Raw genomic sequence first — 24,190 nt, forward strand, 5'->3', positions numbered from 1 at the left:
TCAAATGGAAAATCTTTCAATAGCAATCAGGCGTTTGCAGTCCCTTCGATCATTTCTAACAAGGTTCAAGTGATATTGGATCGGGCTCACCCTCGCCCCTCAGAAACCCAACTAGAAATGTCACCATGGATGCACTGAGGTGGAACCCCCAGCGGACGAGGAGTCCAGGCCACTCCAGAAACAGGCCTAATCAGGGTTTTCGACACCATCTTGCCGGGTAGGCAAGTTACGGTGTTTTAATGGGAATCCGATGGCAAATAACTTTTTTCAAATATTGAATTTTGCTCAACTTACGAATCGCAACATTACCATGCTAGGAAGCAGATTGTATTCACCAAATGAAGGACGTAGCTGAGCTAGAAGACGCTCGGTTAATTTTTAATTTCCCATACATTTGTCTATAAATTAATTAAATTTTTTTTTTCCCGCGAACTGCGTCTACCCAGCCAAATTTACAGACACATGTATGGAAAATTAGAAAAATAAACTGAGCGTCTTCTAGCCAAGCTGCATCCTTCAAACTTGGTGAATACAATCTTCTACCTAGTCTTTTAACGTTGCGATTCCCAAAATTATGTAAAATTTAATTTTTGAAAAGGTTATTCGCCATCGGATTCCCATACTGTAATTTCTGACCGCTTTGCCTACCCGTCAAGATGGCGTCGAAAACCGTGATTAGGGCATATTGGAGGAGAACAGTGGACGACTAGGCGGGCAAGACCGGCTAGGCTTAGAGGCAGATAAGCTGGCCCAAAACAGAACGAGATAGCCGGCTGCTTCCATGGTTCTATGCTCCACAAGGAGTGGAAGAAAATAAGTCAAGAAAGTCACCATCCTTTCTAGCAAATTTATTTACTTTGATTAACACTATAATATACAACCACGTAACAGCATATATGTTAACCGACATTATGAAATAGAGAGTTTCTTCACTCCAATAACACATGCTTACATCATTGAGGCCAGTGGAACAGCTTGCAATGTTGTTTGAAGAACAAATGTGTCCTTATCTAATGTTCCTTCTGACCTTTGATTCAGTTCTTTATAATTTTACTTTATTTTATTATATTTTTTTCACGCATTTCTCAGAGGTTTTCTTGTTTGCTGTAAATTTTCTTTAGAGTAAAACAAACAAGAACATACGTCTAAATGACTGGACTGTAACAACAACAGCATGTAATATGGTATGAGGCTTTTGTTTGGCATATAATATATACATTTGAAAGTAATCTATTTTGAGGAATGTGTGCATTCTATTGCATTACCAATTATGATCGGTGAGGTTCGGCAATGCACAATTCCGAAGCAAACATTTCGCATTTGTGACCTGATCTCAGTAATGTGTGGAAATGACAGGAGAGTAACCATTTTTTTTAAAGCAGCTGCATCAGTTATAGTTATCGCTGTATCTCTATTTTGTTTTTTTCAACAAACCTGTACGACTACAGATTGATTGATACAATTGTCAGTATTACTACGAGAAGCGTGGTTCTGAGCCACACCCGGGAACATACCTGGCGTCACGCACTATTCCGGCGTTACGCACCCCTTACTCCACCCCGACAATGTATCCTAATTAGCGCTTTAAGCTTCATACATCTGGCATTATGTTACGTACATCAGAGGACAAACTGCTGTTCATAAGACATAGCATTATGAGCTTAATTGCCATTTTCATTAAGTGGTAGTAAACTAGATTTCAGCACGAAACCAGTTTTTCAGGTTTACAAAATGAGTCTTGATCGAATGAGTGCAGTAGTTCTGAACTTATAAGTTGTTTTACACTCAAAGTTCGATTGCCTTTTCCTTCGTTTGCTCATGCACTAAGAGCGAACCATGTCTGTGAGATATGCATGGTTTCCAAACTATTCTCTGGCACGCTGTAAGTCAAATATCCAGAATCCATGGAACCAAACGTTGCTGGTTGGTTCGTGCATGAGAAATAATTCCGCCGTTCTCTTAGTTGACAAGCAAAATGTATTTTGAAATATCTCGAAATTACGCTTCAAGTTTTCTTGACCTCTACCTTAGAGTTAACGCTACAAATATCTTCGCTATACGAATACGAAACAACGTCAAGGCGACGCGGGTGTGAACTGGTTGTGCATCGTTGGGTCTCGGAAGGGAAAACCATTGTCTGACTCAAGCGCGCTTCTCTTTGACAGCCTTTTTCTCAAGTGAAATATTCAGTGAAGGTGCTTAGATGTACGGATATTGCTGATATGAGTCTTGAATCTTACTTTAGTGTTGACATGATATAGGTGTATAAGTTAAGACCGCAAGAGGCATGATTACAACCGAATATATGATACCATTGGCCAATGCACCCTGGATATAATGGATTAGACTTCTTGCAGAATCTTAAATGGTTGGTATAGCACTTTCGCTTAGTCCAGTGTATGTGAAGTGAATAGTTGTGACGCTTCTGCAATGGAAATGAAAGAAACTTGTTTTAAGAATTAATTTCAACTTTAAACATTCATTAATTAGAGTAATTTTTTATCAGTTCCATATTAAAGAGATTTTATGGCATGGCTAAAAACAGTTTTGTTCAAAATAACAAGCTGGTGTGTTAAATTGTTTCAACAATTTAAATTCGATAATTCTTTGCTTGTTTTGAATGCTGGGCGTTTCCTCTCTGCTATTTTAGGATTTTTATTGTGTGCTATGGATTGTCTCTGTGATGTTTGATTCCACAGTTTCTAAAGTGAACCCCAAAGGAGCTACGTCACGGTTTGCCCAACTTGAACAGATTAGCCTAAATTTTTCAAGTTTGTTGTTGGTAATCCGTGTCAAATTCTCCATCCTTGACCATCCTTGTTCCTTTCTGGTTTATTATTATCTCTCTAGTGTTCTTCTATCTTAGTAAACTATTATTTTCTGGTTTCCTTCAATTTAGAGGTAACTTTGTACGTGGCCAAAATAACACAAAATACCGTAACTTAAAGTCATCAAAAGGGATCGATATTCTCGTGATGTACCAATTAATTTTAAGCAAAATGTTGACAACCAATACGTCCTTGTACAGTCAGCTGCACTAGTAAAATATTTTTCATCCAGACTATAAGCTTAAAAACATCACTTACAAGTTTCTGACCACGCCCTACCTCAGATATTCTTCCGTTCAAAGTGACTCACTTTTTTCTCTGTCGTGTTGGTTCCTGGTAGAAAATAAAGTTACGTAACAAATGATTATTTTCTTGTTTCTATTGTTTTGTTTTCTTTCTCCTTTTCGATTTATTACAAGCGTGGGGTCATATTTAAGTACTATTTAACCGGAAGCGGCCCAGTGGGCATAGCAGGGATTCGTGATCATCCATCTAAAGCAGGTCTATAGCTACAAGCCATGTCAAATTTCCTACCGATCAGCACTTCTCTCCTCCACAGAGGCTCCCTATGGGAAATTGAATATTGGAAGTGGGAAGGTGCGTTCCCGCGCACTTCCGTTTTTCCCTCTTCCCAGCCTCCGAACTACCAGCCTGCGATCAAGGTAGCACAAAGAGGCCTCTGCGGAGGTGAAAGGATCAACACAGTTCGATAATTCTCTTCCAGTTCAAGGTCGTCGGAGATGGTCTATGTATTAAAAGACCTTCAGTGCTAGACATGTTAATTTCGGAATGTTATGTTGCTACCAATCAGAGTCGAGATGAAATTAAAGAAAGAATATTGAAGAAAGCGAAAGCCTAGGGTATCAGACGATTACGCGGCACGTAGCGTAAACAACTTGCCTCCCTCTCTTGGATAACTGAAGATGGTCATAGCATGTCACCCGTTTGCTGATACTCATTTTCAGACGCTCATACGTGGTGTTGGTACTGCGAGGTTTAAGTGCCTTGCTCGAGGCATAGTTAATGAAGAGAATGGTTATGAAACCCGACAAAGTTGTTTGTTGTATGTTTTTGCTCACTTTTTTGCCTTTACCATGCACAAAACACTGAGGAACTAACCAAGAGAACAGTTATGATTACGTAACTCATGCACAATGTATGAGTGCAAAATAAGAGATTTTTCACGGTCGTGGACCTTCCAACTTAAACACTGGCATCTTTGTTTGCTCCTTTGATGTCTGCCGGGCTTTATATAACCAGTCTCGTCGATTAATTATGTTCAAGGACACAACATTACTACGCGGGGCCTCAGAACCGTGACCACGTTATCTTGAGTACTAGCAGACTAATAAACTGGTCCACCGCGCCTCCTGACAAAGCACAGGCTATTCGAATTGTTACGTAATCAGGGTGAACTTTTACTTTCGGTGAAATCGTTCACAGTTATCTTTCGCGTACACAGACGTTCCAAGATTCATATTGCAGCTCGATATCTCGAACATCTGTTCTAAAAGAAAAATTTAGGGGAAACCTTTCAGGTTTGTTGCTCTTTAGGTTAAGAACTCAATTTGCAATTATCACATCTCTTCCGTTTTTATAAACTTAGAAACAATAAAGTATAAGAAATATTACTGACGCCCAGAACTTGAATTTGAATCACTGTCAGTAACTATACCGCGGTAGCAATTACTTTTAGTAGCCAGGTTTTTATGACGTTATGGCCGGCCAAACTCATGCAGCATTTTAGCACAAAATATTGCACGTGCAACACTGTCGCATGCAGCATGTGGCACATGCCTGGCCACGACCATCCAACATCTTGCAGCATGTGACATGTTGCATATCAACATAGTTGAACCAAACGTATGTAATACAGTGTATGTCGCGCTGTAATGTTGTGTTTGTTCATGTTTGTTTGGCCGAGCAACACAACTCCCTTGTCCACTTACTTGACGTTGATATGCAGGTCTTTGTCTGACATTTGCATCTTCCACCAGCAAACAAGTCAAGAATTTCCGCTAATCTTTCATCCGGGCCGCAAACAGGGACCTTTCGTTTCGTCTTACATAAGGGCGCACACCGCGGGATCCCATTCTTTCTGCAGCGGCACTTGAGCGTGCAGTTTTGAGTGACAAAAACACGACCGCGCCTGAATCGCCGATCGCCCACATAACAAAACGTTTTAGGAACTGAAAAAACATTGTACAATTCATGTTAGTCAGGTCAACTTGGTAAGAATAGTGGCACACAAGGGTAGCGCTGGATTGCGTAACTCTTAGTAATCAAGAATGTTGTTTCTACCCCATGGATATGATGCTAGTCCATAGAAGATTATCCACATGTAACATTTTTTTTGTTGCATGTGGTGTCCGAAGAATTCGCTGACGCAATTTTATACGCCCCAGCCGGCCCTGAGTAAAAAGAAACACCACGAGGGAAAATTTTGAATAATGGTCAGGACTTTTGAACTGTTGGACTATGGATCGTATCTCTCCAGGCAGGGAAATAAACAAGTACAATAAAACGTTGAGTATTTGTATAAAATAGTGTTTAGCGATCTGAGGGAAACACGTGTGCCGTTCAAGAGGGAGAAGCAAACTATTTCATGCTACATGCGACGTCCACATGAAGGATATCCCTATAAACTGAACTTCTGGGACATATAACGTATTTCTTTTTACGTCTTTTTGACATCTCTATGTAAGTTTCTTCGATTGCGTCGCCTACAATAAACAGCCAAGCAGCTAAGCAAGCTGAGAGATGACTGTTTGTTTGCCTTAGTGGTTTTACAAACCGATCAAAGTTATCAAAAAACTACTCTTTCTGTAATACTTATTGAAAATATAAAAGAAACATGTTGAGGTACCTGGAACACATTCCTGCATCTCACACGAGCACCCGTTCTCTTCTCCCACATTGACAACACCTCGGCCTTTGGGTCGTGTTCCCCTGGGACATTTTATTTTGGGACACAATGGTACGCAGGTAATTTCACCGTTCTCATTGCACCTGCAGGTTTCAGAGCAATTCCGCGTGTTAAATGTCTCTCCAACCTTGTACTTTTCGTCGTTGTCTTCTCTGTAGCAAACGACTGAAAGAAATCAAGACTTCAGGTGACATTTCCTTAGGTTGCTTGAAAGTGATCTCTCTTGATCTTTCCGTACGAAGCACAAATATCTTTCTCCTTAAAAGGCGCATTAGACCGCAAAATTAAATAATTGAGAGCGTTTTTAGGGAGCGCTTACGTCATCCATGGAAGACCGGCGTTTAGGTATTACATGTACCACTACGCTTTATTTTATCCAGCCGGTCTCTCCGCTTGTAGCACCTCGGTCGCAATACCAAATGCTAGAAGGGAATTCCGGTATCGAAGACTTGACTGAGTTCGACTGCAAGCGGATAGAATTTGAATCGATTCAAGTGATTGTGATCGTCCCGATCATCCGGACGGTATCCGAAGCCGTGGCTCCCCGTGAAAGCCCCCTCGCTTGAATTGGATTCAGTGAGAGCTTTTTGAAGAGCTGTGACTGCTGGCAAAATCCATCGGAATGTATGATTTCGAATGATTACACAGGTTGGCGAATGGTCCGTGAAGAACCATGGGTCTCGCAAAATTTTCGTCAATTTCACGGATCTCGCAATCTCGCTTGTTAGCGTCTCGATTTTTGGCAAGGCTAAGAAAGTCTCAGAGTACCGATTATTTGTTTGTTTTATTTTGATAACTGACCTCTGAGCATCTTAGACCCCAAACGTCTCGCGGTCGCTTTTAAAACACTTTGAAGTCTCGGTCTCACAATTAAAAAAGTGAAAACGACTCGGGCTCACAAAGAGAAACGTTAGTCCCGCGCCTTCTCGCAAAGTCTCGCATGTACCATTTACCACCCCCATTACATGGAAGCACACAAAGCCACTCGTGAGGCCATGACCCACGTGTGTTGTACAAAACGATCACGCTATTTGTTATCTTAGCCAATTATATCGTTTGCCCATCAGTATGGTAAAACTCTTTTGGAAAGCCCGCAGAGGCTTCTTTCAGTAAGCCTTCCTTCAGTAGAACGAGAGAAAACTAATCAGGTATCTTGCTTTAGTCATTCCTCGCCAGCTCGATTGTAAACTTCAAAAATCTCCCACGGAAGAGGGAGACACGAATCAGTTTTGCGTGGCGCTTCACGGCATTGGTAAATTGGATTTGGGGCAGTTAAGAGTATTTAAGAGTATTAAAGTCTTATTTTTCAAAGATACTGCCGAATTGCTTCTTCTAGTTATCATATTTTGATCCTCACTGAGCGATTGGAAGCACGGTGGTCTGTAAAGAACATATCAACGACATCGCGTGTTGCAAATAAAACGTGTTAAACATAGATCTATTAGCTGTTGAAATATATCGTCATGTTTGTTTTAACGACCAACAAATTTCAATAACAAAAGATATATCTATCATTAATGCTTGGAAAATGGCTTCTTTTTCTTGTTTAAGATCATCGAAAACAAACCCATTTCCGTGCGTGCGCCATTATTCAAAAGCCCGACCAAAAGCCGGGTTGTGGCAGATAAAATCAATCTTACCTTATACGTGTGCGTTTCTACAGAGATAAACGCTTTACTAAACAACAATTAATGTAAAGAACAGAAAGGCCTGGTACAACACACCGTAAATCATGCATACCAAAATGGCTTAAAGTGATTTTTCACACGCAATGATCGTCAAGTTAGAAATCGCCTGACAATTCATGTCTGATATCTCTATTACTTGATACCTCTCGTGTGATAATCGAAGTACCGCCTTAACACTGCGCGCCACGAGCAACTTGTAAGGACCGACTTAATCCTCTTGCTCAAATGTAAGTCATATTGTAAGTCGAATATTTAATAAAAGGTCAAACAATTGCGTGCGTCCATTGATGCGAGGCACACACATAAGACTTAATGTGCACGAGATAGATGACTCTTTAAAAAGAGTCATGATCAAAAATCGCCGTTGTACTTTGCCCAGAAACTAAAATAGCTGACTATTTATTTGGTGCTCAATCTGAAATCTGAAGCGCTGGTGACGTTAGTTTATAACCGAGTAAGAAAACTGACAAATATCACCTATTTTCGTGATTTATTTTCGTGATTTGAGACGGGATTAAAAAATTACTTAAATTGTTAGGACATGCATGCTTTGATCGTGGACTGTACAAATTCCACGAGTGTTCTCTCAGCACACGGAAGTGGCTTATAACTAAAGTAAATGCACAGAAATGCTTGGAATAGTCTGCATAGTGCCGTGCCTAATCCGAGCAAGTACGAGCAATATACAGTACATTTCCGTTACTATATAAAAATCAATAGCCACACCGTTTTTCATATACTTGTCACGTTCACTGGTCAAATGCGAATGCGTACGTTAGGTTAAGTATACAATCGCTGAATAATTTAGCTGTCAGAGTGCTTTGGTAAGCAGACTATCGACAGCTGAGATTGGCTCTTTCTTCCATTAACTTTTCAAGGGAAACTATCGAACGATATTACCAGAGTATAAAAAACCTAATGTTGTTGTAATGATCTTCAGCGTTCTCAATAACTTTCGCCTGATATTGCCCTTTGAGTCAGGTGATCAATCCTGAAGTAAACTTAATTATTAGCGAACTATAAATTGATTGTTGACCTAACCGACACAAAACCTCGAGCTTGTAACCTATAAATTGTTGATATTGGCCAGCCTGAAAGTAATGAATCAGTGCTGAGCTGCACTCTTGCAGTAAAGTCCTGACACCTGCCTGTTGTAACTTTCACTGATACAAACATGATCAGTTACCAAAAGTAGTAAAATAACGGGGGTTTTTTCTTCGCAGTTTCTGTAATCGTAGGCAAAGAAACACGCCTCCTTGTGACGTACTTGATTTGTTTTTCATAAGACGCACATCACTCAGTGAGCTCCCAGACGTGCGTCTACATGCGCAGGTCTCGAAATTAAGATTTCCTGTTTCGTAATTATTAACGATAGAATTAAATGAATCCTTCGCTTTGCGGCTTCTTAAGTCAAGAACAGGTTCAAGAGGAATAAACCAAATATAAAGTGTCCGAAAAAAGCCGACTACATTACTGTACATATCCAATGACCCAAAGCCAAAGATGTTTTGTAACCGGGCGAAAGCCGCAAGCACTTACTTCTTAAATAAATAAAACGGGCGGTGTCTGACAACTGATTCAATGATATCATACCAGGCTCTCACTGAAATATTGTCACTTTTGCAGCGGTTTACACTGTATCAGGTAGCGAAAGCTCTTAGAGATTAAATCCTCATTTATGTCGTACATAATGTGAGCTGGAGAACAAAGAGCGCCGCGCCACGCAAACAAACAAGGAAACTCATCCATTCCACATGCGCCATTCACATGCACAGACGTGATTTATCAGTTGCTTCAACCCAAGCCTATAGTTACCATCATAGTGTTACAACGTCTGTTTCACGAGGAAACAGAAAAAAAGTTTTCCTGCAGGAAACAACTTTCCTTGAACAAAACTGATTACAGAATGCACACTTTAGAAGCGTGGAAAAGCTTTGTAAAGAGATTGTTATAATTCCCAAAGCCATTGAAACCCGTACACAGATATCAAAGGTACTTGCGAACGATGAAACTAACATACCTTTCAAGGGTATGCAGTATCTCCTTATGCAAGAGCAACTGACCCCTCCTGAACCAATAGGTTCATTTTCTTCCTTAAGCGTTGTTCCGGGGGGACATTTCCGTAACATCTGCCGACAGAGATCCATACAACTGGCCACCCCTCCCGGCATACAGATGCAGCGTGATGAGCAGTCACTAGTGATGAACGAGGAATTAACTGGGTGAGCTTCACCTTTGATCACGCAGCTTGTCTCACCTACTAATGAAAAAAAGAAAAAAAAAGCATTCAGAGGAGACTTTGCTGGCACCAAATCAAAAGAGACGTTGATATGAATTCTTGGTCTTATAATGAGTTTCCGTTGGAAGTGTCAGACATCACCTTTTGAACTTGTTCTTTGAGGTAAACTCTTGCCAATCACTGCAATGTGAAAAATTGACAAATTAATAACAGGTAAACAGTAATTTTATTACTGCATGTCAAGATGTTGTCAAGTCTCCTTGGTCCTGACAAGGCAATGAAATGCTTTTTCCTGTGTAAATCAGAACGGGGCAAAAATGGGCCCTCGAGTCCGTTGAGTGGACTAAAGATTTCACTGAATTAACTAATCAATAGATTGAAGAGAGCAAAAACATCTTTTTACATAACATAGCATAACAAAGTCTCGTCGATCTAATCTAGCAGCGGTGCAAGTGTGCATCCGTGACTAAAAACACTCCAGTTAAGAAATTGAAGGAATTTTCATCACCTTAACACATATTTCTTACGAACTAAAGGAAAAACTAAAGAGACAAAGGAGTTGGTCAGGATTTAGTAAGTATTCTGAGAATGCCTTCGTAAACAGTGTGAATACAGAAAGCTTGGGAAGAGCATTTTCATTCGGTTAACGACTGAAAAGTATCTGGCGATTTTTACAAACATTTGTGAATGAACGGTGACCTATGCGAAGTAGGAAGGTCTCAATCAATGTAGGAATAGTGTAATTTTCAGGCATGTCTTGAACAAAGAATAAAGCTTGTTTGTTGCCATTGCTGTCAGCTTGGTTGCCTAATCTGAAGAATTAGTTTGTGCTTTAGCTGTGTGTGTTGTCGAGACTTCTGGACGGGCAAGGGAAAATTGGCGAACATTGGAGAAGAACGCTTTGCTGGGGCATCTTCAACATTTCTCTCGTTCTCTCGTTCTCTCTTGCCTTCTGCAAAATCGGCAAAAGCATGGACAAAGCCCAAACCGTGTCCGTACTCAAAATAAATTATGGACCGAGAGGACAATTTGATTTCACGAGATCATTCACTCGCTAGAACCCCTCACCCATAAAGAAATGATCTTAGTTTCAGTTTGTTATTCATTGTTTATTGTTATTGTGTACTTCAGTTGGTATTGTGGTTTAGTTGAGTGAGACGACATTCCGTACTTTGTCTCGCTTGCTTCCTCTTGTTTCTTGCCGTCTCAAAATCAGCCGTTGTATTGCGTTGTACGGGGCTTTTTTTTTCTTTCTCGACAACTTTTTGCAAAGTTGCGTAAGAACGGCAGATACAGTCAATTTATTTAGACAATTCAAGCAAGGGAAAAGTTATTGATGGTTAACTCACAATCCACATTCCTGTCAAAAGCCGGAAAGAAAGAGAATGCAAAATTGAAGAGGTATTGACAACAAGGAACTTGTAAATGTAGGCAATGAATGTTCCTGTCAAGCCAAACGGATAGAAACTCGAGGAATGTCCCTTTTAGCGATATTTGTCAATCGTCAAAATTCAACCACTTTTTCACGGCCTGCAGATGCACGAAATCAAAATACTGAGGGTGTTGTTTTTTTTTTCCTTCTTAGAAATCATCCTCTAGATGAAACAATGCAAACGGCCGTGCAGAATGTCTTAATCTGAAGTGGAGGCGTGATACGCTGCAGCGTCCCAACGTAGATACTGTCATTGTTGTTTTAGTCTGTACGAGTAGGGGGTAATTATTCACCCAACGAGGAATAAAAACATCATTTCCCTCTGGTGCACCATACCACAGGGGTTTGCGCTCTGAATCAACTGATTCTCGGCCGAGACTGTGTGTGTGATATCACTTTCCCACTAAGCTGATTATCGGAGTTACAGAAGAGTATACATCCTGCAGGATAATTTCGTATTTCTGAAACATGGCTGGAAACGTGCCTTTGGACTTGATTTTTTTTTTTTTTTTTTTTTTTTTCTCATGGGGAGGGGCCATCATCATTCAAACTACGCCATACATGGCCGTAATTTCATTTTATCTAAGAAGTCGACTTGGAAACTAGCAAAAACAACTGAACTTTGACAATCTAAGGGTCATATCATTCCGAAGTGAACATCGTTTAGAATGCATTCTAATCTTTTTCATCCTTTTTTGCATGTAAATCTTATTCACGAAGTCGACTTTTCTCAAATCTTGCATTTGTGCTGGTAAACAAACAGCATCGTCGGACGGAAGTTCTCATTTCCTTTCACAAAAAATTCGTCATTTTTGAAATTGTACCTCTTTAATTCGTTGAAAACAATAATAGTACATTTAGTGATTGCTTCACGAGGAAAGTTGTGCTCGCGTGTGAATAAAAAAGACATTGCGTAGATCTGTTTTTCTGTCTAGACAAGAAGCTGATACAATTTCGACATTTTGACGAAATTCGTTTGTCGTGGAAAAGAGTTTCTTTACTTTAGGCGGGCGGAAAGTTGACGTTACATCATAGTTCCGATGGTTGCTCAATTTTTTTGCACCTTAAAGCTGTCCTCAAGCGCAAGGAATCCTCTTACTTAGCTCAAGGTTTTTGATCAAATGCCTCCATTGTCTGCGCTTTTGTTTTTTTGGAGTGTACTTTGATGCACGTGATGTATGCATACGAGTCAGCTTGGTTCTTCTTGCTTCATTTTCAGTCTATCCATGGTCAGTTGCGTTTTGATGTCATGGCCACGAATAAGTGGCGTTGATTTTGTCATAAAGGTCTTTTACAACTACAAGGAATGGTTAAAGGACGTGTATGTTTAAGGGCATTGGTCTCACTGAAATAATGAACAACAATAAAGCAAACAAGCCCTTCCTCACCTGAACAAAATCCTCCAAATGTGGCAAGGATCACCAAAATTGAAACTGTCAAGAAATGCATGGCTTGCTACTGAAATCTTTGAAGTTTCAACCTGGATAACAAGGAACAACAGTTTCAATGATATTTCAGTCTGCCAGAAAACCCGCAAAGAGTCAGTCCACTTATAAATAACCTTACCGACAGTTTGAAGAAATTCCAAAAACCCTCAACACACGCCAATTTCTCTCAAGTCAATGAGAGCAATATTTGCTTGTTGACCGCTTGAGGTTATCGGTGTCGACTGACCAAAAGATCAGCAGCTACAATGTCTTATTGCATGTTCATGTAACAATAGCAAACAGATGTGCCTGCGCCAGAGGCATCATGGGCCGGTTAGTGTCTGGTGTTTCAGTAAACGTGCAGGAAATATGACGGTACAGTTGATTCAGTCTGACAAATCGAAATTCGGTAACCTTTTCAATCCACTTTGAGCTTATCATGCCCAACAAAGTTAGCAAAAGTAACACCTTGCTGGTTTTTTTCGCTTCAAACCCTTCCGTGCTCCAACTTAAAAACCCCACATAACAAGTGACTTTCCCGTACCTAGGCCAGCAGGCTTTCAAATCCGTTTAATTTCTTTACACAGCGGAGATGTTTTGCGATAATTCACAACAAAACAGCCGACATCACGTTCTACTATAGGCCGTGCGCTTCTAAATCCTTTTTATTACAGGGAATCTAACTGCGACGTTTTTTGGCGATGTGTGGGAGAGATTGTAATGAGCGGAAGTTATTATCGGCCAAGAAGGAAACTATTACACGACCAGGCGTACAAGACGAACTGGACAATGTAGTGATATCCCTCAACTCGAAAAATTACATTGTAAGAGAACAGAGTACCTAAATGTTACGGAGTGAGTCACTAGAATTCATGCTTTTTTTTTAACTTAAATTCAAACTCTTCCGTTCAACATTGCTCGGGATGATTTTGTTTGCGTCTTGGGTTCTTCACCAGGCGGGAAACTCACAGCTACAAAGATCACATTCTTCGCAGGATTTTCGATTTTTTTGCGCACAGTAAAAGGATTTCAGGATTTCGGTGTCGTTCTATGGAGTATTTCATTTCGTTCGTGGATACCACACGCGGTGTACCTAGCTTATATATGCTTAAAGGATCAAAACTGCTAACAGTACAAATACCCTTTGCGGTTAGGCGCATGCACAGACGCTGAAAGTGTACCTATTGAGATATGAGATACTATGTAACATTTTATCACGAACTAAGTAAACCGGCATCCAAGCAAAATTTTAGGAACTATATAGAATTGTTCAGTGCGTCAGAGACATGTTTCCGGCTACATTGTCTCCTTCTGCCCATTTCCTTCCGAATTTCTATGTCGCTCTCCTCACCTGATTCGCGCTAACACAACAGGAAGGGCATCTAATGGCCTTAAAGTTAAACGTCTACCGACAAATGGATGAATGGTGATTTCTAACATCAAATTAGGTTTTACAATGTATGAACATTAAAATTACATCCGACCAAATGCAGGCAACGAATGTTTTACTTTGACAGTCAATTTCTCCAGCTCCCCACCCCACTTGGTACAAACAACACCCTTGCAAAACTGAACAGAGTTTGTGTCAAGGGACCTGGGCAACGGTCGTATGTGGCGTGTTTACAACACGAATTTTTACCTGTCCATACCAGTTTTCGTGAAGTCTAGTAAATTATACAGCTAAGAAACACACTGACATGCTCGTGTGTATTATAGAGTTGGCAGCCGGAATCGCTCAAGTTTTTATTGAATAAAATCTGATAGGTGAGAATTGCATTGCCGGGGCCAAGTGAACTAACTGTCGGCAAGGGTTCTCTAACATATTGCAGTGAATAAACAAAGGCGTCCTTCAATTTCCATTTTTGTTACCCCTGTCGGTCTTTTTTGATGACTGAGCAGGACTTAAACTTTGTCTTATCAGCGTGATGCGCCCTAATCGACAATTTCCGATTTATGAAAATTCGTATTAAAATTCTAGGCTTAAGGAGATACATGTAAAATAAACTGAAAAGCTTCTCTGAGGTTTCTTCTTTCATTATCGTGTTCAGTTGTTTTTATCTGTTTATTTTTTCGCGAATTTTCTGAGTTGTATTTGGTTAATTACAAGTTCCGTGTAGATCAAAATGAGGCCTTTGTTGGTATTTTCACTCATAACTGCATGGAAACGAGGGGAACACCATCTTCATAAGAGGGAAAGGTCAAGAAAGGATGTCGTAGTGCCCTGCTTCTGTGCAAACTGGACATAATTCAAACTGCTCTCGCATTCCCTAGCGTTCTCTAAATTGCTACCAGTTCAATTCGCTATATATTTGTCCCGGCATCGTGTCAGGGTTTTCTGCGACCAAGACCAGTGATTACGTTGTACTGATAAGACCAAAGATGCAAGCTGTTAATTTAATGCGAATTTTGTTTTATTATTGTCCTAGAAGCACGCAGGCTCAGTCATCTTCTGACGTAACAGCTCTCATCTGTACGGCTATCACCTTAGTACGCCCTCGCTGTCCGAAAAACAAAACGAATTTTGGCTGTATTCCTACATTTAATATATTTCCGGAGCAAAAAATTAAAGTAATTGTGTGGCTGATAAGTCGATTGATTTCAGTGGAATGTGCGCGAACCGTTATAAAATATGGCATAATATACCTACAACCTCAAAGCGGGAAGGATAGTGGGTGACCGCAGACAAACTACGTGGTAAAATCTGCTGGAAACCGAGATAAGCAATTAATTATTAGAAGTCGTGCGGCGCGAAAATAATTTAACAAATTTGTTTCTAGCCTAGGTATTGACTGATGTTACATATTTCAGCCCTAAACCCAAAGCATCATGTTTTAATTTTGTTTGTTTTGGTGGTTCTAAGGACGACATCTGTAAAGGTTATAATTGTTGTTGTTTTTGTTGATGATTGTTTTTTATTCTGTTTACGGGGCAAAATACATGGTAGTAACCCAAATGAGCTATTATTTTGGCACTTTTTGCGATGTACAAAATCGCCTGAAAGTTCAAAGGAAAACTAAAGCAACTGAAATATCTTAAACAAGATGGAAAAGCATCAAATAAGAAGCAAAAATGGCCAAGCAATGTGTTGACCATTATTTTTTTGTTCTTGTTTTTCACATCTTATATGAATAGTTCAATGAGTTAAAGGCCGAGGACAGTTTTACTTCAAAGTACTGTTGAGTACCTTTACACGAATGGCTATTTTTGGTATTGATAGTAATTTTATGAAATCTTTGGGTATAAAACAACTCTAAACTACCTCACGATTTGCGAATCTTGAATAGTTTAGCCTAAATATTTCAAGTTCGTCGGTCGTAATCCGTGTTAATCCTCTCCATTCTTGTTTCTTTTTGGTTCGTTATTATCTCTTTCGTGTTTTTCTTTCGTTCAATTTACAGGTAGTTATGACTGAAAATAACGTGACTGGGCATGAGCACCATTAAAAAAGCCCCGGTACGACGACTGAGACCAGTTTTTTTTTTTTTTTTTTTTCGAGAACAAAGACTTCCTAAGCAGAACCTCGAACGATGAAATTTGATATCTTTCACGTATTGTCCAGATATAGGCGACCCAAAAAGGGCAAAAAGAGCAACTATTATCAAATGAGCCAAAGAGAAATGACTACTCAATATTTACCCGAAGACCTTGTCTGCGATCGGATCTTTCAGGACAAAGATAATGACTGCACTTGGCGCCAAAAAGTATTTGACTCCATTTTCTGCTGTCATCAGGAGCTTGTCTCAGTGTTCATGCCTCCACACAATGACATTTTACAACATTCGATATCTTAAGCGATGAGTCCATTAATTTGCGCCTTTGCACTAAAAAAAACACTGACATTCACGGAAATTTGGCAACGATTAGCCTTTTCGCAAACGTCGAGAAACCGTCTGCAGCCCTCACAAATTACAGGCACTACAAAGCTTCAAAGAAAAAAAAAACGCACATCGCTGGGGAAAGTAATGTAATGTGACTTCGCTACAGTATAAAGAGAACTTATAAGAGCTGTCTTATTACTGTGTTGAACTTGTACCCGGAGTTTCTATTTAAGTGCGTCAGTGGTATTCCCACTGAACGAAAGCCATTAATACATTGCTAGAAGATACGTGGTAACTGAAATTCAATGATTGAAAAGTACAGGAACATTTACAAAAATGTTATACATCATCGATTAACACGAACAAGGTATCTAAATCAAATGCCAGAACGTTCTACCTAAGACGCCCTCACAGTAGAACATTCCTCTATTGTTACATTTGTGACTCTGTACGGTTGATCCTTTAAACTTTTCTGGTTGTACAGCGTGAAGGCTATCCATCGCTATACAAACTGAATAAAAGTGAAACCGGCGGAGAAGATATACCAGAGGTCCCCCCGCTGCGAAACTGAAAACATGGTTTGGCTTCTTTACTTCCCACGCGTGCCGAGACAGCTTTTCGGAAATTCTGCTACTCACACTAGTGTCTTGTGGGCCGGAAATTTTACTGACACTTGCGCTGTCTTGCACGACGATGGAGTTTCCCGAAAACAGAAAAAAGACAAGAACTTCATCTCGCTATTTAATTGTTCGTTAAAACGGCTTGTATTACTTTTTATGGTGAATAGCTGTTTCCTCTATACGAGTTCGAGGAAATAGTGATGTGCACGTGATCTACCAAATTTCACAACATTACTTAACTTAAATTCAGAATATCAAAGCGGCCGCAAAATTCAATTTGACGCTTATCCCATGATACTATTAACTGATTTCACCATGATTGAAGATTGTGCATCAAAACGGCAATTGAAAACCATTTAAAAAGCCCATATCAAACTGAGCGATCAATACCGACAAAAGAAATATCACACTTGTTATTCCACGTAAACACGATGCCCGTCCTTGTTGATCGATTGGAGATACGTTTTTACGACTGAGTATCCAGGTTTTTCTTAAACACCGTAGGAGAAAAATTGTCGTTATTGCTGCTATTTGGTGGCAAGCGACGTCATCAACTACCAAGAAATTCCCGCACAGTGGAAATAGATCAGAAGTGGTTCTTGTTATCCGGTTATGAAATAAGTCTATTTAACTGTTCTACTTAGTTAAGTGTTTTCTGTTAAGATTTGACAACAGCATTTGGGCGTTAGATGTTCTCACACTGTTCTCAGCGTACGCTAAACGCCATGCGCTTAAAAGCAAAAATCTGATCAACGCGAGGGAGAGAGAAAAGGTTTATTTAACATATGATAGCACTAAAATGGTTCTTACCTTAAGTCTGTCTCCCTTAGCTGTGAGGCCGCGCCGAGAACGTGAATTCTCTTACGTGCTGCGGGCTTTGTGCTATGTTAAGTCAACAACTGAACTTGAGAATATATCTTTTTCGTGATCTAAATTCTCAGGGAAACATGTATCAGATTACAGTAGATGCTTGTGTTAAATAATACAGTCAATCAACAGTAGAGGAAAATCGGCTGGAGAAAATGGGATTTTCGGCTGACTTTCACCACTGATAAAACCCAATTAGCGGTGCAAACTATGCCATCTTCATCGAAGGAAGCAATCTTGAAATGCTTTCGTAACAGTGCGCCGCAGGAGAATCATATATAAACAGCTTAAAATCAACAGAGGTTGTCAAAAGAGCAGCTCATTTCCTGTTGAAGGATATGCGCATTTTCGTCAACCTCACCTCAGCACTATGACGATTTAAATATTTTTCATCAATTGCATTGAACACGCGTGTTGTGTCAACAGTGAAATCGGTAGAGCTTCTCACCGGGCGCACCCGATGGTTTTCCACAAACTTGACCTGACATTATGCGCATAAACACATTTTCAATACAGGACCCTTGTTTAAGTTTAGTAAGTAAAGTCTCTTATCTGAGTGTCTAAAACTTGAAATAAGCCATATTTTCATAGGATTTCTCTCCTTTAGAACTAACTTTGGACACCTTAGTAGCGGAGTTTCGCAACCAGCATGTTGAGGGAAAAAAAGCTAGTTTATTTAATTTGTTAGTCCTAGGAGATGAAAGGAAATCTATCTCCACTTGGCTGTTAAAAAAAGTCTGATTTATTACTTCTGGCAGAAGCTTCTTGCTTATTTCTCAGTCTTGGTAATTAGACAACAATCAACGGACCATTAATTCAGGAATTCCTTGATTCTGGTCTTTCTCAGCTGTCATGGGCTTTCGCAAGATTTATTTCATCACTAATAGTTTTCGACAACTAACACTTCACAAGACGGATCGTGTGCCATTCGTTCAGCACGAGACACAGGCAATTTATCAACGGCATTAGCGATTCAAAGCACGCCTACTCAGAGTGAGAAGACGCTGGTAATTACGGCGATTATGGACCTTGGATCTCACTTCTGTGGTGCTGTTGAATGAAACGCTAGAAGGTCTGTTCGTGATTGGCCGACAGTGCGTACGTGCAGAAATGACTGAACTTTATTTACGACTTGGGGATTAAGTCTGGTACCTTAGTGAGCACGAGCAGGGTCAGTCCCAGGGGGTGGGATACTCCGATATGTTGGCTATATAGGTATGTGCCTCGGGATAGGGTAGGGTTTTTTGAGGTTCTCGTTAAATAAGGTACCATTTTTACCGCTGTTGGTGTTGTGTTCCCAGTGTGATCCTTAGATAGGGTACCTAAATTGTATCAGCTAAAACTGCAGTGCGTAAATGCCCAGCTAAACGAAAAAATTTTAAGCTTAATGCTTAACTTCCAATGTTACAGAAACGAAATAGATTTGCCCCATTCTCGCCATTCTTCGTTTTTTTTTTCCTCTGAACAGGATGTCATTTTTCTGATTTGTGCCTTGAATAGAGTATCAATTTGCGTTTGCTTTGGGTCAGGGTTTAAGACCCTTCGCGGCCCACACCTATCCGAAATTTACGGGAGTAATCCCCCCGGGAAGTCGGTGAGGATTGGATGCACGGAGAAGTCGCGGAAATGTGATTACCTTACACCAAAGCGGTTTTGCGGGAAAAAAAATGTCCTTCATCACGTGAATCATTTCAGAAATTCTAGACCAAAGTTAGAAGTGATAGAATGAGAATTGCTTTAGCTTTGTGTTTGATCCTGCTCTTGCAGCGTTGAAAGGGTATATGAACAATTGTCTTTCAGTTGTTTTTCCCTGTATTCTGACCCAATTTAAACCTTCCTTTTCGAGAACGTGTTCCGAAGCCGATAGGTGTGGTAACAGAGAAGCTAGAGTTTAAGCGCGCCGTTTGAAATGGGTAATCCATCGCTTTCCATTATCATGTTACTTAACAAAAATCCACTGTTAAGCTAAGAGGCTTTCAACTATTAAAACTATTTCCATCAGGAATTTCAAAATACCGTAAACATTCCAGAACAAGCCCCCTTTTACCGAAAATATCCACCCCCAATTGAATAAGCTTTTCCACCTCGTCCCTAGATAAAGGCCCATATCAGCCCATACCCGTCATATTGAACGGTGGCTTTCTATCAACTTATTTCCTTCACAGAATACAACGGTGTTAATAACAGCCGAGTCACTGCACTGTATTATTTCAAAGTCAGCTTCCAGCTTTAAGCTTTATCGTGAGACAAGTCTTTTGAAGTTGAAAATTCTCATCGTATTTGATGATGCCACGCGATTTTTGTGCGAATTCGATTCACTGTAACGCACAACTTGGTCTTCACGGTCAAAAAATCTTGGTCTTAATTAAAACTGGATTTAAAAAGAAAAATACTTCTCAGTGTAAGGGGCTGAATAAGTTGATTGGAAATTTACGCACAAATCAGAAAGCGTATGACCGTGACTTATGTTAGGCCCGGAAACTCGTAGAGAATGGGTCACATAAAAGTGTTTTCTGTAGATGCAAAATTTGGCGTTACCATTGAGCCTGGAGTAAACTGAGATAGACTGGAATGATAGAAGCTAATAGAGTGACGCATTATCTAATACTAAACTTGTTTCAACAGAAAAGTTGACGATCAACATAGAAAAGATGCGTATGGACTGAACAAAGATGATACACACTGAATTTTCCTTCAAATCAGTAACTAAACCTCTCAACTAGCTTTCAGCGCTAGCTGCATGGTCCCTAGCATGGTAGCACGTCTTGTTACTGACCTGGTAAATAACTAAGACAATATTCCCTGTCCGCTTGGCGATGTATGAATACTGTAAAGAGGATATACATTTTGATCATTATTAAACAAGCGTTCAAAGTTCGCAGTTGGTTTACGCCTGTATACTCAGACAAGAATTTTAATCGTGGGGATTAACTACACTGTATCAGAGTTTCACGTTCTGATGAAAATTAAACTTTTCATGTCTTGCAACATCACCAGTAGGTCACCTATAGATGCTTGACAGGTTTCAATATTGCTTTGATAAACCTCTTAATTCTCAGAAATTACACTAAAAGAATTTTGTGGCATGAGGAGGGAGAATTGACCTTTTAATCTTTGATACATAGGACTAGCTAGAATGCAATTGCGAAGCATTCCTTAAGAAAAGTTTGGGCAAAACACTGTCTTGTTTAGTTTTAATCATTCAACACTCCTAATAAAATCAATAACAGATCGAATAGTTTTCTGGTTTGCCCAGGTAATAACAAATGAGTTTAAAAGGTGCTGGCGTCAACATTGCCGCCAAATTAGCTCATGATTACTGAAACATCACTCATTCCTTGCAGTTCATCAAGCAAATTAACGTGCGGAAGCCGACCGAGATCGGTTGGTTCAAAGTGAAACATATATTTCCTCTGTGTCCCGATTGATGAGGGGGGTAAATTGTTTTCTAAATATCAATGAAAGTGTCAAAACAAACTCTGTTTGTTATTCAGCTTGACAAATAACAATAATCTCTAAATAAGAGTTCTCGTGAGTTACCAATTGATTTTCTCACGAAAACCAAGTACAATGGACAATACGACTATGAGATTTAAGATACCCGCGTAACGGAATGCAGTGAGAAGAATTAACTGTAAACCACAAGAAATACTTCCCAAGAAAAACTCGTCTCCGATTGTAAGTTCTGGCTCTAAAATCACGTTTGATAATGAAACGCTGTATTTAACTAAAAACACATTAAATCACTTGCTCGAGCCTGAACGTGAAGTGTCAATTGAGTAACAAATAAACGTATGTATGTATGTATGTATGTATGTATGTATGTATGTATGTATGTATGTATGTATGTATGTATGTATGTATGTATGTATGTATGTATGTATGTATGTATGTATGTATGTAACACATATCAAACACGGAAGACCGTAATTGACCACATTTCCAAACACCGAGAAGAGAGTTGGAAATACGACGCGCAGCGGAGTATTTTTGACAAACGTCGAGATGTTTGGAAATATGGTCGAACACTATCTTGAGTGTTTGATATATCTTCTCAATCGAAAATAAAGCTCAGGAGAAAACAGAGAAATAAAATCGTAAAAAATCTGTGAGCTAATTAAGATCAGATATCCAAACACCATCACGGCCATGATTTCCTTTCTTTAGACTTGACGAATTATTAATTAGTTTGAGAATGTGTTTTACAGATTGCAATTTACTCTTAAAAGTTTTGAACCAGAAAGAGTTAAAAAGAAATGTCATTTGTAGATTCGTTTATGAGAATTGGCCTGAAGGTTCCACACTCGATAATGATTCGTTTTGCTTGGCTATCACGCTGATCGTCACTGAACAATAAACCGCGGGCTCGATATTCAGTCAATGGTATTTTCGTTTCGTGATTTCAAGAGACTCAAGACAAACCCAAATAACATGAAACCCGATAAAGGTGTTGTTTAATATCGTGTATTGCGTTCGCTAAATGACAGCAGTCCATTGGATGATGGAAATTAAATTCAGGCGGCTCATTATGGAAAATTTTTTGACAGTGAGAAGTGATCCCTTCTTTTTTTACAGCGAAAGGTTTATTTAAAATGTACCTTTCTGCATTCACAAGGCTTTGAATTCCTGAATAAAACCAGGTAACATTTCTCAAATTTCTCGCAGTTTTGAACTAAATTTGATATCAAGTGACCCTCCATTCACAGCAACTTAAGGAAACAATCAAAATTCTCAGCCAGAGCTTACAATGCGAGGCGATGCAGTTGGTAAGAGCTTTGTTGTTGCTTTTCCATTTCCCTGACTAGTATGGTGAATCACTTTGTAAGAAGAAAGTTCTGTAACTCAGCTGCAGAATAGAAAATGAACAAGTTTCTGCACGCAGCAGATGGTAACAACAGTTCAAGGTTGTAATCCGCTGACAGAACTAAATTGTTGAAATAACAACACTAACCGCATTTTAAGATAGTCGCACAGTGGAGTAATTTCTTTTGAAAACACAGAAAACGTAGACAACTCAGATGGAAAAAAACATTTAACATTAGAATGTAGTTTATTTAAGATTTACTGGAGATTGAAAGTAAAACGAATACAGTATGATGTTCACGAACGTGGGCGTGATACAAATATGTAACGATGTCTTCTTATATTTCCTTATTTTAGCTGCACAAATTAAAAGGGCAAACAAGACGGATGGGAAAGTAATTAAGAAATGCGTCAAATCATGAGTAGGGTAATTAAAATTCGCTTGGGGAAGTTAAAATTTTGAGTGATGAAAACCTCTTTGCGGTAACCCACTTGCAATCATGAGTCTAGAACCTTCTTTGCACTAATGAACCCTTTGCACGATTTTTATCATTTCGTGATAAGCTGCAAAAAATGTTGCCTCTTATGAAGTACTTTGCGCCACTTGGAATTCAGAAATTCACATCTGCTCCAGTCCTGTAATCAATTGTACTAGGTTTCCATTTGGTTTAGCTGCAATCTCCGTACGCTACGATAATATAATCAAGAGATTATCTCTTCAAGGGCATAGAGTCTACTGCACTATATAAAACCAGCAGTGTTTCATTTGATGTTCAAAGCTATATTTGTGTAGAACATGAAAACTGTTTTGCTTGCGTGTTTATTGCTCGGCTGGTTTTACACTCAAGGGCAGTGCTATGGTCAGTTAGTGTCACGTTTTTCTCTCAAATGACTCCAGCAGTACATTCGTATAGCTAATTAATATTCGATTACAAAAACTATCAAGAAAGCGTTGATTGAATTAGATGACTTGTCACAAAATACAAAATTGTTAAGGACTGGGCGGGATAGGTTAAGAATGAATGCACTTAATCAGCCTGTCGTCAACATTCTCTGAAAAATCGTTTGCCTAGCTGCTGCCTGCTGGCGCACTTGTGTTGACAGCATGTGAACCTGTGTAAACCTAGCTATCGGAACATTGAATCTGACTTTGTTCGCCTACCTGATCAACTGACAGAATCCCCTGCGGAACAACCTTGAACGGGAAAGTTTCCACTGGAATACTTATAGCCAAAAGTATTCACGTTATTTGACCAAGAAGCAGAGTTTTATGAACACGTATACAGACATAAACATTTCTTAAATCGAAAATGGGCGTAAGTTGCGAAAATAAGGAGATTTCAGCCTAGGTGGGGCTTAGAGACTTTTTCTTAGGATTAAGCTGAACACTGTCAAGTGATGATTTTAAGCACACGTTTAAGAACAAAATCCTCAGGCATGAAGAAACCAGAGATTGCACCAATCAGCAACTTCCTGTATCAGCTTATTTCAATCGATAAGTTTCGACTTTGCGTGATTTAGCGGGGCAAAAAGCCTTATGTT

General features: G+C 39.6%; 1 protein-coding gene across 5 annotated transcripts; it reads right to left on the reverse strand.

Moving 5' to 3' along the window:
• Window positions 1-833: 833 nt before the first annotated feature.
• On the reverse strand, window positions 834-23,922 carry LOC110056492 (uncharacterized). Of its 5 annotated transcripts, XM_020762978.2 has the most exons (9): window positions 17,789-18,083; window positions 15,188-15,241; window positions 12,502-12,593; window positions 9,823-9,861; window positions 9,463-9,702; window positions 5,695-5,919; window positions 4,778-5,017; window positions 3,108-3,161; window positions 834-2,425 (listed from the first exon to the last, which is right to left on the reverse strand). In XM_020762978.2, the coding sequence occupies exons 3-8, from the start codon at window positions 12,560-12,562 to the stop codon at window positions 3,109-3,111; spliced, it is 858 nt and encodes a 285-aa protein (XP_020618637.1). In that variant the 5' UTR covers window positions 12,563-12,593; window positions 15,188-15,241; window positions 17,789-18,083; the 3' UTR covers window positions 834-2,425; window position 3,108. The 5 variants fall into 5 exon arrangements, with proteins under 5 accessions (XP_020618637.1, XP_020618638.1, XP_020618635.1 ...); XM_020762979.2 differs by lacking the exons at window positions 15,188-15,241; window positions 17,789-18,083 and adding an exon at window positions 23,811-23,922; XM_020762976.2 differs by lacking the exon at window positions 15,188-15,241 and having other exon boundaries at window positions 17,789-18,082.
• Window positions 23,923-24,190: the final 268 nt, after the last annotated feature.

Source organism: Orbicella faveolata, unplaced genomic scaffold, assembly GCF_042242905.1.
Source record: "Orbicella faveolata isolate gen_17 unplaced genomic scaffold, um_ofav_v1 contig_35, whole genome shotgun sequence".
NCBI lineage: Eukaryota > Metazoa > Cnidaria > Anthozoa > Scleractinia > Merulinidae > Orbicella > Orbicella faveolata.